General features: G+C 40.2%; 1 protein-coding gene across 1 annotated transcript in view; it reads left to right on the forward strand.

Moving 5' to 3' along the window:
- LOC109444512 (collagen alpha-4(VI) chain-like) overlaps window positions 1–4,493 on the forward strand; it is a 105,302-nt gene extending 100,809 nt beyond the window's left edge. The window contains exon 38 of the mRNA XM_074312826.2: window positions 3,682–4,493. Within this exon, the coding sequence (XP_074168927.2) occupies window positions 3,682–3,857 (176 nt within the window). The 3' untranslated portion in view covers window positions 3,858–4,493. The remainder of the gene's footprint in view (window positions 1–3,681) is intronic.
- Window positions 4,494–16,472: the final 11,979 nt, after the last annotated feature.

Here is a 16,472-nt window from a genome sequence, read left to right on the forward strand (position 1 = left end):
ATCCAGTTCTATTCACAGACAAAACCTGAGGCCTAGAGGGTCCCCAGATATCCCACCCACTCTGTAACTTGGCTCTGGCCAGTTCCTCTCCCGTTTCATTCTAAGGTCACTCTAAACTTTTACCACCTCCTCAAGCTCCTTCCCCGCCTGTCTCTTTCTCTAGCAGATGCCCTTATTTATTTCAGTTTTTGCTTTCAAAAGAAATAAAGGTGGCTAGGTGCAACCTCCTGCAACTTCCTTATTGCTGCACACCCTGTCTCCCTGCCCTCTAGTCAGAGAAAAGCACTACCTCTTGTCTTCTAGGGTGTTCTGTCTGAACTGTCAAAAAAGACCAAAGGATTCCTTCAGACCTCATTGACTTGAGCTCCTTGAGACGTGGCCACTGTTGGCCACTACCTTCTTCTTCAGACTCTCTCCTTTCTTGGTCTTGGAGATAAGATTCTTTTCTTGTTCTACCTCTGACCAGTCCATCTTTGTGGGCTCCTCCTTCCAAGTCCACCCTCACAGGAGGATCCAGCTTTTATAGAACTTGAAGTTTATACAATTGGGGGGGTAGGCTCTTTTTAAGAAAAAGAACACAAAATTGTAAAATGAAGCACAAAAATGAATACGTAGAAGAAAATTATGCAAATGAGGGGCCCTGAAGCTTAGGCTTCATTAATTTCATGGTACATCTGCAATGCTTTCCCCCAAGGTCTTTTCTTCAGTCCTTTAAGCATTCTACACACACTACTGGGGCAAGCTTTGACACCATGACTTCAACTATTCCCGTCTGTACTGATTACTTCAAATCCATGTCTTCCATCTTTAACTCTCTCCCGAACTGCAGACCAGTCTATTCAGCAACCCTCCAGATGGCACCATTGCACATGCCCACAATCATCTCAAAAAATCCCAGTTAAACGGGACTCCTCTTTCTCATTCAAATCTTCCCCTCCTTTATTTCTTTACGGGAATGAGCCCCTAGTGGCCCAGGAATGGAAAGCCAAGACCCAAACATCACACTAGTTGTCCTCTCCTCACCTCCTGCCTCCAACTGGTGACTACATCTTGGGGGGACTTCCTCCTCAGTATCTCTCAGATCCAGCCCCCTTCCCCACAATCTTCCCTCCTACTACCTTGGCTTTTATCTAGAGTGTAATTGCAGTGTTGTCTAATTGGTCTCATTTCTTCCAAATTATCCTCCTTCCAATTCCAGTCTGAGTACCAAGTTAATTTTTCTGAAATGCAAATCTGGTCATGTCATTTCTCTTCTTCTATGTTTCCCATGGTTTATAATATAATTTTCAGGTGCCTGGGTAGGCACACAGGCCTCTGCGATTAGACCTCTACAAGGGTCCTCTGGGGCCTACTGGCTGCCACTTCCCTAGATATACCTTTTGCATTATTTGCAGTTGTCTCTTATGCCCTGTTCTTTATTCCAAGTCTCCATGCCATTGCTCACCCCCACCTACCCATCTGCATCCTCTCCAGTGTCCACCTGGATTACATCTACTCATCTTTTACTACTCAGGTCAAGTTTCACCTCTAACTAGAGTCCTTTCTGGCTCCCAGGTAGTATTAAATTTTCCTGTCCTCCTTTGTGCCTCTGTATTTTATGTCAGCTGAATTCTGCCGTAGCACCTGCAACCTTTCATTGCACCTACTTGTGAAGAATTAAATGATGTCATCTCTCTTCATAAAAGTCAGGGGGATTTGGGTGCAATTTTCCATTTCAGTGTTATCTCCAAAGCACACAGACCTATTTGTTTGGTTTTCTCTTCCAGATAGGGCTACATTGTAAAACATCCACCAGGAGACAGAACCAGCCCAGGCAAAATTGCAATTTCATCATAGCTATTCTTTATACCTATCCAGTTTTCTTCTTTCTCGTCCCCTTTTCTTTTCTTCAGTCCTGGATCCCATGGACTTTTTGAGCAAAACTGATTGCTGCTGCAGGATTCTTCCAAGAAGGCAAAAGTTAACACGCATGGTAAAAATAATGCAAATGGAAGATTAGGGGCTAGCAATAATTACTTGGGAGAAAACTTGTTTGCCTCCACTGCCGTATCATACTGATAAAAGAAAACTTAAGACTCTGAGTCTTTCTGAGTGTTGCAAAGAATGCCTTTGAGATAATTAGTTTAAAGCACTGAGAATTTGCTTATCTAAAGCCGTGCTGGACCAACTGCTGGCCACAAATTTAAATAATTTGAAATTAAATAAAACTGAAAATGCAGTTCCTTGGTTGCAATATCATATTTCAGATACCCAATAGCCACATGAGCAGGGGCTACTGTATTGGAGAGCGCAGAGCTAGAACAGTTTGCTCCTTGCTGACAGTTCTGCTGGGCAGTGCTGCCCTAGAGAAATAATCGAGGAGAAACAGCTTCTGTTTGATTGTCTCCCAGACTAAAGGCAAGGATGGGGCTTCTCAAGGCAAAAGTCACAAGATGTCACTAGAAAAAGTGATGATTCGTTTAAACAAGTCCTTGGCTTGTCAGTTTGGAATCAGTTTATAATGGTAGAAGTTGGTGCCAGCTGATTGCTGAGCCCCAGATCTATTTGTTGAATCTATTAGTTGAGTGAGTATGGTCAAAAGTTCACCCTTGGGATGTTTTTCTGTTGACTCTGATAAGTTTTTGGAGAAGCAGTTGCTGTGGCTCCTTTTCCTACTTGCTCTCTAACACTCCCCAGAACTGGAGTCATGCAGCGAGCCAATTCAAATGAGCCCATTCGAGATGTAGGACAATTTCTATGATCAATTATTTACCCCCCTAAGAGTGCACTTTATGCCCTGGGGTCCAGCACATCTGGTCATTCCTTCCAGAAAACTAATCTGCGTTGATTATATTAATGGGTGAGTAGGCAGCTTCCCAGGATCAAACCACAAATTTTAACTCTTGCTTTCTGAAGATAATGTCTCCTTTATTTGGGAATGCTTGGCAGGCCCAAGGGAAGCTCTTTGGAGGATATCACTGTTCTGTGCTACAGGGCTGACTTGAAACAAAAATATTTTTTTATGATATAAAATCTGCTCTTCCTAGAAGGCAGAGGTTGCGTACCTGAGAAAATTAATGTCTTCTTTAAAATTCAGGGCATCTTAGATTTTGCTCTGTTGTAACTTGTTGATTCTCAATACTATTTTTCATTTTACAAGAACATCATGTTTTTCTTTTAATAGATTTCTTGACTTCTTGGGCAAGTTTCAGGGTAGAATAAATAATAAATAAGCTGGATTTGCTTAGGCCATTAGCAGTACCGGATGGTTTGGGGATTAGGCAAGGGATTAAGATGGTTTGAAAAAAGAGGGAAATAAGTATAATAAGCAAGTAAGAGGTTCTCAGGATCAGAAAGATTTATTTATTTATTCACTCACTCACTCATTTATACATTAGCTGGTATATCTGCCATATGTTAAGTATTGTGTAAAATAGTAGCTATAACAGTATTGCACCATTCACATGTTATGTGACATCTTACAACAAGCTTGTGATGTAGGTTTTTTCAAATTTTTTAAATTGCTTTTATGGTTGAGAAAACTGAGGCTCAGAGAGGTTAAGTTACTTGCTGCAAGTCACACAGCCAGTTGGTGGTGAGGCTATATGATTTATTTCCAGGTCGATGACACCAAAACCATTGCTCCTTTCCTTTCATGCTCATGCGGAAAATTCATCTCTTTCTGTGTTTGTTTTATGGCAGGTCCTTGTTTTATGGATCCAATAGGAGGTGAGTGCCAGGATTACATCCTGAAATGGTACTATAACAAGGAGGAGCAGGCTTGTCAACAGTTCTGGTACAGCAGCTGTGGGGGCAATGCCAATCGGTTTGAAACCAAGGAAGAATGTGAGCATTGGTGTGTCCCAACACCCCTATAACATCAGACGGAACCTCATTACTGCTTCCTCTGTTTCAATAGCTGATGAAACCAAGATTCCCTTTCCTGAGACAGTGCCACACAGCTCATAAGTGGTGAAGCCCACTCTAGAATCTCACAGGTCGGGTTCCTGACCCTCGGAATTTTTTCCTGCCTGTGAATGCTTGGGACAAATGATTTGTGAATTGAAAAGAACTGCATTTCAGTAGTTTAAAAAAGTAACTGAAACTTGCCTGAAAGGTGCTTAAATGATTTAGAACTAAATGAAAAAGAAATTTGAACTTGACCTAGAAAATAACTTAAAGTTTTTTTCTTTTCTTTCTTTTTTTTTTTTTTTGGTGTGGCTATGTAGCAAAAGAAAAATCAGTGTACGCAAGTGAGTAAAACCTAATTAGGAAGTGAGTTGAAACTTGATTTCTTTTTTTACCACAAGAACCTGGAAGTATTAGTCAGAACAGGGGTCTGGAAAAAGGGACATCTAATGTGAAATTTCCTCCTTATACCTAGTGTGAAAATAAAGGTATTCTCAATGCAAGCATTTGGTGTGAGACTGCATATGATACCCGCTCACTGCAGTCAGTGCAGTACTTTGTGACATAGCAGTTGATGGAGGGGAAACAGCAGTTGACTTTGCCATGGGACTGATTCTTTGTCATCAATTACAGTGACTCTTGCCCTTGGAAATTTGGTGACTCAACCATTAAGGCTGACGTTGTCATTGAAAATATGAAATGAAGGGTCTTGGTTCACCTCGGATGAAAATTTTGCAATATGGGTATTGAAGATAATTGTGATTTTGTGAGATCTTTCCTCTGGCTTACAGCTCTGTTCTCCAGGCTTCTGACCTTGGGCCCAGGTTCAGGGCAGAACTGGGCACTGCATACAATTCTGGAGCTGCTGGGTACTAAGGGTGCCTGGCACAGGTCCTCTGGAGGATCACGTATTAGTCTGCTTGGGCGGCCATAACAGAATGCTACAGCCTGGGGGGGCTTAAACAACAGAAATTTATTTCTCACAGTTTTGGAGGCTGGAAGTCCAAGATCAAGGTGCCGGCTTGTTTGGTTTCTGGTAAGAGCTCTCTTCCTGTCTTGCAGACAGCTGTCCCCTTGTTATCCTCAAATAGCCTTTCCTCTGTGGAGAGTGAAAGAGGGAGGGATGGAGACTGAGAGAGGGAGAACAAGAGAGTGAGAGTGAGAGCAAGAGAGGAAGGGGGCGGGGGGGGGGAGAGAGAGAGAGAGAGAGAGAGAGAGAGAGAGAGAGAGTTCCCTGGTATCTTCTCATAAGAACACTAATCTCATAGGTTTAGGGACCTCTCCTTAGCCTTATTTAACCTCAGTTGCCTCCTGAAGGCCATGTCTCCAAATTCAGTCATATTGGGTGTAGGGCTTCCACATAGGAATTTGGGGGGTGGGACATAAACATTCAGTCTAATATAGACCACAGGCAGCTGGTGATTGCCCCCAGGGACCCAGAGTGGAGCTTGCTTCCTGGCAATTTCCAGTTCAGTAATGAAAGTTGTGATTTCTAGAATCCTTTTTATTCCTCCTCTCAAGCCCAATGACACTGCAGATGGGATAGGAAGCAGCTTTATACAAAATCATAGAAACATTAAAATTTTTATTTTATGACAATTATTTTATCTGATCACAAAGGGATCCTGTGTGTTTATGGTAGCAAATTTGTAAACTTGTAATTTAAATTCGTAAATTTGCAGAAACACACACGGAAGAAATAAAGATCACTGATAATCTTTTCTCCCAAAGGTAACCATTTTGCTATAATGCAGCATTTTTTTCTAATGCCTGGGATACTATTTTTCCCCTTCATTAACACACTGCAGTGTAACCAATTTTTGCTAAAGCATTTTCATGATGGAATGAAACGGCAGATGTTTCATCTTGCCTGGCAGAGGTGCGTGTACGCGTGTCGTTTTTTAAGGCATAACCTCATCTGCTTGGTCATGGAGGAGCCTATCTATCCTGAGGATGGTGTATGATTTGATAGTGTTTTCTACTTCTTACTCCCACACTGCCCCTCCTGTGTCCAGGAGCTGGGAACACAAAGGCAAAGACAAAGTGTTGGAATAACCCTTCCACGGAGCTCCTCTGACGCTGGCAGAAAGTCTACTTGAAAAACCCTGAAGTACAAAAACAGTCCGACCAAGGGGCATAAACACTGTCTATTGTTTTAGATAGCATTCATCCCCACACCTGTCTGCATAGTTTATAAAGCACTTTCCCACAGTATCTCCTGTATTTGCCCACTCCCACCACCGAATTTCTGATAATGGCATTGTTCTTCCAAGTTTTTCCCATTGTTCTCCCCATCCTCAGAGAAGAGAAGTGGCTTGACCCAGACAGATAACAGAAACTGGCCTTGAACTCCTTTTGATCCCAGCACTAGGTTTCTCTTTGCTCTACTCTGTTGGTTCCAAAACATGAACTGCTGCCAGTGAATTCTGAAAGTCAGAGCCACAGGGAAAGGAGGATGGGCTGAGACAAAAGAAAGGAATTTCCTGCTTGTCCTAAGGGAGCTTGACCTTGTGGTCTGCCTCAGATACTTCCTTCACCATCCTTTGGGGGATCTAGTCTGACCCTACCTTCGTGTAGGAGAGGAAGAAGCTGGAATGGACTAAAAGAGAATTGCATTGTGATGCAGGACAATTCTAATGACAGCCTTCGCCAACCCCACAGGGAGCTCTGGAACAAATAGGATGACCAAAACGACTGGGCCTTTACCCCCTGCCTCCATCAGCCACTGGATGTGGGCTATCCCTGGAAGAGCTTGCTCAAGGGTGAGTCAGCTCTCCAGCTGTGTCAGACTGCACAGAGGCCAAGCTGAAGGCTATCAACAGTGCTGTTAGCAGCTGGGGAAATAAGTCCTTCATTTAAAGGAGACCTGGGGAGCGCACACCCCTATCCATCACAGTGCTTCTACCTTGAATGTCTTTTTGCATTCTGTTTCAGATTTCTCTAGCTTCCCACATACAACAGGACACACCCACAAGCATTAGTATGACATGCCAGGCCTCAGAGATCTGATGTTTGCATGCATCTCTAGCCTCATCAGTGGTGGCTGTTGTTCTGTCCTTCCAAATATTCGCTGGCTCAGTATTAACTGCGTCACTTGTAGTTTTCTGGAAATTCTATATTCATTCTATCCACCTATGCTGATGTCGTTGGTGATACTTCTGTGGGCAATGCCTTTTTATTTGTTTGAAAAATATTTAATAGGCATCTGCTATCTACCAGATCCATTATCTGTGTGAAAATCCAGTTCAGGTCTCTTGCCTCCGTGAAAACTTCTCTGACTATCCCCTTTCAAGAAAGAATTGGTTATTATCTCCTATAGGCTGCCTTGTACACACTTCTTTTTTTGCCATTTCCCCATCGTATTTACACAATTTGTCCCTTACTCTCCTTAGACAGTGACCCTTTTTACTTTGGAATTGCCTGCCCTGCAGAGGGCCTGACACATTTCCTTTTGGTTCTCATTTTTTAACTCTCTGCCTGGCTGTTTTCAAAGACTGTTAGAAATGTCCCCTAACAGTGGTTGACATTTTCTTTCCTTCCATATCTCTTGCTCTAGAAAAGCTTTGTTTTGTAGATGTTCTGCATTTGTTTCAGATCAGAGACCAAGGCATCAGTGCTCCATCAGCCAAGTGGAAAAAGGCTCATGTGTTTTTAATTTCTGTCTTAGATCTGTCATCTCAATTATCACCCTGCACAGCTCTGGGGATATTAATTTTTCTGATGAAGAAAGTAAGATGAAAAAAGGTCAAGTGACATCAAATCTCATGCAACGATTCAGTTGGTAGTCTAAAATTAGAATTAAAATATGTTTGTAATTGATTTGGCATCTGCTTGGTTTATTCTGCAAAGCTTAAGGGTTTTAATTATTGGTTGAATTGATTGCTTTGTACTTTTAAGCATGTAGTGGATTTTATTGATTCTAGAAAATTGGAGGGTTTAAGATTGCTAGGTTCAGAATTTGGATCCCAGCCATTTATCAAAATGTATAAATGAATCCAAGGATTTGTCCTGAGCTCTCCTGAGAGGAGCTGATGCTAACTGGGCACTTTCCCAGGGTTTCTCCTTTGTTTCAGACAGCTGGGGATTACCTGTTAGAATTATGGTGTTATAGGAAATACCAATGAATTCAGCATTTGGTTTCTTCCCTGGTGACCTTATGCAAGTTTCGATGCATTTTTTTCTGGGCTTCTGTTTTTTTCTGGCTGAGGAGACTGGACATGAGAGAAACATCTCTTGCATCTCTATGTTCTACCTAAATTCTGCATGCAAATTAAATCGTTCTTTCTTTAGCTCATCTCTTATCTTAGGCCGTTAAAAGAAGCAAGCCTAGCTGAGGACAATAAAACTACTCCCTGAGCCCAACACAAATTACTGACCCAAAGAATAATGAACTAAACAAATAGCTGTTCAAAAACACTAAGTTTTAGGGTGATTAATATTTGACAGAAGTTGTGGCTGGGCTCGCTCATGTGTCCACTGTTGGTCAGTCGGCTGGCCTAGGGTCAATTCCTAATGATAAAAAATTATACATTTGTATGCACCTAATACTATAGCCTCAAAATATATAAAAAAATCAATGCAGTTAGGTTAGAGAAAGCATTTAGAAGCAGAAGAATTGGAAAGGAAAAAGTAATAAATCTCTGTTTGTAGACAACATGAATGTACATCTGGTAAAACAAAAAGTTCTAAGAGAACAGTGATGTTTCAGATAGAGGCTCCTCCATCAGCCTGGATCTGGCAGTGTCGCTCACTGCGGTGGACATGAAGTATGATTGAGAAAGAACCCTTTGTTGTAAGCCACTGAGATTTGAGGGTCATTACTGTAGCATTACCAAGCCTACCCCCGGTGATACAGATAGAGAGCAATGGGGGCTCTTGGACATGGCTTTTGGGAGTGGAAAAAAAACCCATTTTGGCATTTTCTGTTAAAACTGAAAATACAAATGCCCTAAACCGGCAATTTTACTTCTAAGCATATGTCCGGGAAACCCAGGTGCATGATCTCAGGATACCTACACATTCATGAGCAATGTTCAAGAAGCAATGTTTAAAACGCTTAAGTCTTGAACAATCCACATGTCCATTAGTAGTGAAATGGGTGCATATGCTGTGATGCATTAAAACAAGGTGCACAACAATGGAAATGAATTCAGCTGATGTTATCTTCATGTGACCCTTGATTCAGGAAAGTAAAACATAGTCTATGTTCGCCTGAGTTAACCTCCTTCTTTGGAAGTGGCAGTGGATTCTTCATTACACACTTTTGAGCGGCCACATTTTAAAAGCATGATTTTTTCATTCATCAAAACACAGCAATTACACCAGAATTCCTTCTATTAGGAAAAGAAAACCCCAGATTTGGTCGTGGTCTTGATTTTTTTTGTTTTTAATTTTTTATAAACTTTAAAATTTATTTTTAAGTGTGTTTTTCCAGGACCCATCAGTTCTAAGTCAAGTAGTTATTTCAATCTAGTTGTAGAGGGCACAGATCATAGTGGCCCATGTGGGGATTGAACTGGCAACCTTGTTGTTAAGAACACCGCATTCTAACAAACTGAGCTAACCGGCCGCGCCCCTGGGCTTGATTTCTTTCTTTTTTTTTTTAAATTTATTGGGGTGAGAATTGTTAGTAAAATTACATAGATTTCAGGTGTACAATTCTGTATTACATCATCTATAAATCCCATTGTGTGTTCACCACCCAGAGTCAGTTCTCCTTCCATCACCATATATTTGATCCCCCTTACCCTCATCTCCCACCCCTCACCCCCCTTACCCTCTGGTAACCACTAAACTATTGTCTGTGTCTATGAGTTTTTGTTTCTCATTTGTTTGTTTTGTTCTTTTGTTGTTTTTGGTTTATATACCACATATCAGTGAAATCATATCATTCTCTGCTTTTTCTGTCTGACTTATTTCGCTTAGCATCATACTCTCAAGATCCATCCATGTTGTCACAAATGTTCCTATATCATCTTTTCTTACCGCCGAATAGTATTCCATTGTGTATATATACCACAACTTTATCCATTCATCTATCGAAGGACATTTTGGTTGTTTCCATGTCTTGGCCACTGTAAACCACATAAATATGGACAGAAAATTTTTGACAAAGAAGCTAAAAACATACAATGGAGGAAAGACAGCCTCTTCAATAAATGGTGCTGGGAGAATTGGATAGCCATGTGCAAAAGAATGAAACTGGACTGCTATCTGTCACCATGTACCAAAATTAACTCAAAATGGATCAAAGACTTAAGCATAAGACCTGACACAATAAACTGCATAGAAGAAAACATACGTACTAAACTTATGGACCTTGGGTTCAAAGAGCATTTTATGAATTTGACTCAAAAGGCAACGGAAGTAAAAGCTAAAATAAACGAATGGGACTATATGAAACTTAAAGCTTCTGCACAGCAAAAGAAACCATCGACAAAATAAAGAGGCAACCAACTGAATGGGAGAAGATTTTTGCAAACAGTGCCTCCGATAAGGGGCTAATATCCAAAATATACAAGGAACTCATGAAACTCAACAACAAAAAAACAAACAATCCAATTGAAAAATGGGCAGACGACCTGAAGAGACATTTCTCTAAAGAGGACATACAAATGGCAAATAGACATATGAAAAAAATGCTCAACATCACTAACCATCAGAGAAATGCAAATCAAAACCACAATGAGATATCACCTCACCCCAGTCAGAATGGCTATCATCAACAAGACAAATAGTAACAAGTGTTGGAGAGGCTGTGGAGAAAAAGGAACCCTCATACACTGTTGGTGGGAATGCAGACTGGTCTTGATTTCTTAATCACTTTCCTCAGAGGAAACTGAAGAGTGAAGTCAGAATGTTCAGTCTCATTTGAATCTCCCAATCCTTTAGAAAGGCCTTAGGTTTCACTCTTAGAACTGGATAGGGGCTGAAAGAGAAACTTAATAGAGTAGAGGTAAGAAGTGACATGTAATTCAACAATATTTACTGAGCACTTCCTGAATTGTTATATGCTAAGAACTCTTCATTAGCTTGGGTATATCAGTGAAGAATAAAGAAAACGAATCCTTGGTCTCATCTCCTCAGTTTCCATTTTTTTTGGTGTGTAGAGAGAGCACCTGAAATGTACCCTCTTAACAAATGTCCAGTATACAATATGGTATTATTAACTACAGTCCTCTAGATTTATTCATCCTACGTAATTGCAACTTTGTACCCTTTGATCAACATCTCTGCATTTCCCCCACTTCCTTGCCCTTGGTGACCATTGTTCTACTTTCTGTTTCCAAGTATTTGATGTTTTCAGATTCCACATGTATGTGAGATCATACATTATTCTTCTTTCTGTCCGGCTTATTTCCCCATTGTAATGTCCTTCAGTTTTATCCATTTTGTTGCAAGTGGAAGGAGATTCATCTTTTTTAAAGCAGAATATTCCATTGTGTGTGTGTGTGTGTGTGTGTGCGTATATATGTGTGTGTATATATATATGTGTATATATATATATATATATATATATATATATATATATATATATTAATAATAGCTACTTTATCTATTCACCTGTCCATGGGCTTAGGTTGTTTCTACATCTTAGTTATTGTGACTAATGCTACAGTGAACATGGGAGCACAGATATTTCTTTAAGATACTGATTTCAATTCCTTTGGACATTTCCCAGAAGTGGCATTGCTGGATCATATGGTAGTTCTATTTTTAATTTTTTGAGGAACCTCCATACTATTTTCCATAATGACTGTACCAAGTTACATTCCCACCAACAATGAACAACGATTTACTTTTCTCCACATCCTCACCAACATTTGTTATCTCTTGCCTTTTTGATAATAGCCATCCTAACAGGTATGAGGTAATATCTCACTGTGGTTTTGATTATCATTTCCCTGATGGTTAGTGATATTCAGCATCTTTTCATGTACTCGGCCATTTGAATGTCTGGAAAAATGCCTGCTCAGATCCTTTGCTTGTTTTTCAATCTGGTGGTTTGTTTTTTGCTATTGAGTTGTATGAATTCCTTATATATTTTAGATATTAAACCCTTATTGTATATATGGTTTGCAAATATTTTCTCCCATTTGGTAGGTTGCCTTTTCATTTTGTTGATTGTTTCCTTTGCTGTGCAGAAGTTTTTTGGTTTGATGTGGTTTCCCTTGTTTATTTTTGCTTTGCTTTTGTTGCCTGATTTTTTGGTGTCATTTTCAAAAAACCATTGTCAGTCAGCAAGATGGCAGAGTAGGAGATACCAGCCTTCATCTCCCCACAGGAAAAAAACAACAATTAGACAGCTTTCCATAAATGAAAATAACCCTGGGAGGGCTCAAGAGTGTTAGAGGAAGTAGTTGAGGCGATGTGACCACCAGTTGACCCTTTAAGACCCGAACCTGGGCAATTAGAGGCTCCTCACTTCCTACACTGTACTTACAATGTATGCTCTCCCTATAGTTGCCACAATGGGAGCAGTTTTCAAGGACATAGCCTTGAGAGAGCAATGTGTTGTTGAGACCATCTGGACACTATAATGACTGAACCCAGTTAAGACTTCTCTATGTAAAGTTTTAAGATTTGGCAGGCAGGTGTGGACAGCTACTCGTCTGATGGCTGCCCAAGACAAGCCTCGTAAGTTAGTTCCCTTGCTTATGAAAACCACCATCTACCAAGCTGGAGTGCTCTGCTTCTTTCTTCAGTCTCTCCTTCAGTCTCTCCTTGCCCTCCATGTACAGGGGTCAGTTTGTGAACCAACAAAGTCCAATTAAGAATCAATAGTAACACACTGCAGTCAAAATGGAGAATAACTCCACAGAAAAGATCATGGGGATATTACCTTAGCTGAGATGTCTGGAGACTAAGAAGAAACGAGAAGAACAGGGGCTGTCAGGGTCAGCCATGCAGAAAGTGTCATCTGCTACCAGCTCCCTAGCAGTCTGCTCTGGTAGGACTCTGGTAGCCTTTGCCGCTGAGGACCTCACAGCCCCAGTGACAGCTGCAGATTTCTCACAGCTTTCACAGCAAAGGACCATATAATGTTCACAGGCATGGACCCCGTCTGCCCGTTCCACAGAAGTCACCAACAGCTTTTGCCACTGATGTATGAACAGCCACGGCCACCATGGACCCCTCCAGAAAGAAGATAATGCTGCACACCTCCCTTCTAGAAGGAGCTGCTGTCATGCTGCCCTGGGTTGAGGAATGCCAGCCCCCGCTAACTCCGTGTACGTCCTAGATCCAAGAGCTGTGGCTACTCCACATGTGCCTGCACTTCAGATCTTGGCTCCATGTGCACCTGCTTTCCAGACTCTGGCCCCGTGGTTGCTCTGAATCATGAAGAAATAGAAAATATGAACAGACCAATAACAAGTAACGAGATTGAGTTAGTCATCAAAAATCCCCCAAGAAAGAAAAGCCCATGTTTCATGTCAGTCTTAATATATGGATAGTGATGTTACCTGTCTAGAAACACCTTGGGGCATCCACCTGGGCCAATACTGCTGGTGGTGAGCCCCCACAGACATGTCTCTGACTGGAACCAATGCTGTGGCTGGATTGGCCCTTGTGGTTGTTATTATGATTGCAAGATGCACCTCAGCAACAACTGTAAGGAAACTTTGTAAAAACAATAACAACAACAACAACAAAAATAAATAAAATAAAAAAAGAAGAAGAAAAGAAAAAATAAAGTTTTGCTCACAAGTCCTGGAGGCACACAATATCACAATATGCTTGGGGCCACATAGTGAGGTTACCTAGGTAGGGGGAGGGAAGAGAACCTGGGATTCTGCCTTTATTAGGGTTGAAATGTGGGGTTGAATGTGGGGTTGAATTAGGGTTGAATGTAGGGTTGAATGTAGGATTTTACAGGTTCACTCTATATTGGTGAATTTAAAACATAAGAGTGAAATTTAAAGCACAGGATGGGAAACCAGAGTAACTCAAATGGTCAGTTATCTAGGTCACCCAGGGTTTTCTCAAAAGAAAACTTCATGGGTGTGGAAGCCTGGCTCTTTATCTAGCTGTGTAGCTTGCAATGTGTTTATTTGAGATGGATGTGATTGATGTGGATGCCTCAGAAATCAGAAGTATAAAGTCAAGCACTATATTCCAATCGAAAAGCTCATTGGCAACATCTACACCACAGCCCAGAACTAGATGTCTTCAGTGATGAATTCTACCACACAGTTAAAGAATAACACAGTCTTTCTCAAACTCTTCCAAAAAATTGATGCGGAGGAAACACTTCCAAACAGAACCAAATAATTTTACGAGGCCAACATTACCCTGTTACCAAAGCCAGATAAGGACGCTAAAGAAAAGGAAACAGCAGGCCAATATCCCTGATAAATATAGAGGCAAACATATTTAACAAAATGCTAGCAAATCAAATTCAACAGCACATTAAATGGATCATATACCATGATCAAGTGGGATTTATCCCTGGGATGCAAGGATGATGAAACATACGTAAATCAATCAGTGTGATACACCACATTAACAGAATGAAGGATTAAAATTGCATGATCATTGCAATAGATACAGAAAAAGCATTTGACAAAATTCAACATTCTTTCATGACAAAAACTCTTAACAAATGGGGCATAGAAGAAACATACCTCAACATATTAAGGCCATACACAACAAACCCATGGCTAACATGATACTCAGTGGTGAAAGGTTAAGAGATTTTATGCTCAGATCAGAAAGAAGACAGGAATACCCACTCTCCTCACTCCTATTCAACCCAGTGCTGGGTATGTTAGCCAGAGAAATTAGGCAAAAAAATAAATAAAATAAAAAATTAAAAGGTATCCAAATCAGAAAGGAAGAAGTAAAATTGCCTCTGTTTGCAGAGGACATGATATTATATATATATATATATAGAAAACCCTGAAAACTTGAAGTCTCCACTAAAAAACTGTTAGAACTAATAAACAAATTCAGTAAAGAAGTTGCAGGATGCAAAGTCAACATACAAAAACCAATTGCATTTTATACACTAAAAACAAGCTATTGGAAAGAGACATTTAGAAAGTGATTGCATTTACAATAGCATAAAAAAATACTTAGGAATAAATTTAACCAAGGATGTGAAAGACCTGTACAGTGAAAATTATAAGAAATTGAAGATAATACAAATAAAAAGAAAGATATCACCTATTCTTGGATTGGAAGACCTTAATCTATTTAACTAGTCTCTTGTGGACAGATGAATTGGTAACTTCCAGTTTTTAGTCAGTATATAAAAGTTTAAGACTGATATTAAAGATACTATTACATAGGCACTTACCAAACAGACGGACACCAGCCATACCAATGGGCCGTACCAATGGCCGAGTATCAGCTTTGATTGCATGATGTCTTGGAAAATCTTGATAAATAAGTTCACTAGCAATAAGATTGCTGCAGCAAACGAGGTATGCATTTTAAATTTTGATAAATCTCGCCAAATAGCTCTCCAAATAGTGTCATTAATTTAAACTCCCACCTGTGGTATGAGTTCCCACTTCCTCATACATTTATCAGCACTGGTTTCATCAAATTTCCAAATTTTGACAAATCTATTAAACATGGTAACTTTTTTGTAGTTCTTTAGTTATAAATATGGTGCACAAAGAAACCAAAATAGCCCTCACCTTTTTGGGAGGGCTATTTTGGTTTCTTTGTTCTGGAAACTGCCTATTATACCCTTTAAGTCAAATTTTCTAGTGAGTTGATTATCTTTTACTTGCTGATTTTGGGATCTCTTTGCAAAGAAAGAAAATTGTCTGTCATGTGCATAATTTTTCAGTTCACCATTAGTTTTTAGACCTTGTTAGATGAAGATATATGATATTTTATATATATATATGTGTGTATATATATTCAATTTACCAATCATTTCCTTTTCAGCTTCCTTTTTTTTGGGTTTTTTTTGGTGTCTTTTCTCCTGGATTATAAGAAAACAAAATTTTACACATGATATTTGCAACTATATTTTACACATGATATTTGCAACTATTATTTCCCTTAGCAGCAAGAGCGCCTTCCAAATGTGTACCTCCCCAGGACTCTCCAAAATTGGCAGTGGGAAGAGAATCTCCTAGCTGAGGGAAAAACTGACAAACAAACCAAACTATGTCTCTTGAGTTTTCACTTCTTTTCTTACTGCTTCTTTTCCTCACTGCCACATTGTCTTTTTGGGTTTCAGCCTTTCCAACCCTATTTTACCACGCAGTTTGGGAAGCTGAAAACTCAATTTCCCAGACTCCTACGTAGCCAGGGAGGTCGTGCAGCTCAGTTACTGCCAATGAAAAGTACGTATGTAGGAGCCTGCTGGTGCTGCCTTTTCAGCTTCCTAATTCTTTTCATCTAGAAGGTGGACATGAGGCCAGAGATGCAGAAGCCTTTGCTAAGGATGACAGAAAATTGGAAAAAGTCTGGATTCTTAATGTATAGACTTTAGACCTACCTGCCCTGGACTTCTTGTCATGTGAGACAAATTCCTTATTTGTTTGAGCTATTGTTTATCAGGCTTTCTGGAAACAGCAACCAAACAAGACCCTAACTGATACATAGGCATTCAAAGCTCCTCC

The sequence above is a fragment of the Rhinolophus sinicus genome, chromosome 5 (assembly GCF_057876585.1).
Source record: "Rhinolophus sinicus isolate RSI-liver-muscle chromosome 5, RSI-T2T, whole genome shotgun sequence".
NCBI classification, from domain to species: domain Eukaryota; kingdom Metazoa; phylum Chordata; class Mammalia; order Chiroptera; family Rhinolophidae; genus Rhinolophus; species Rhinolophus sinicus.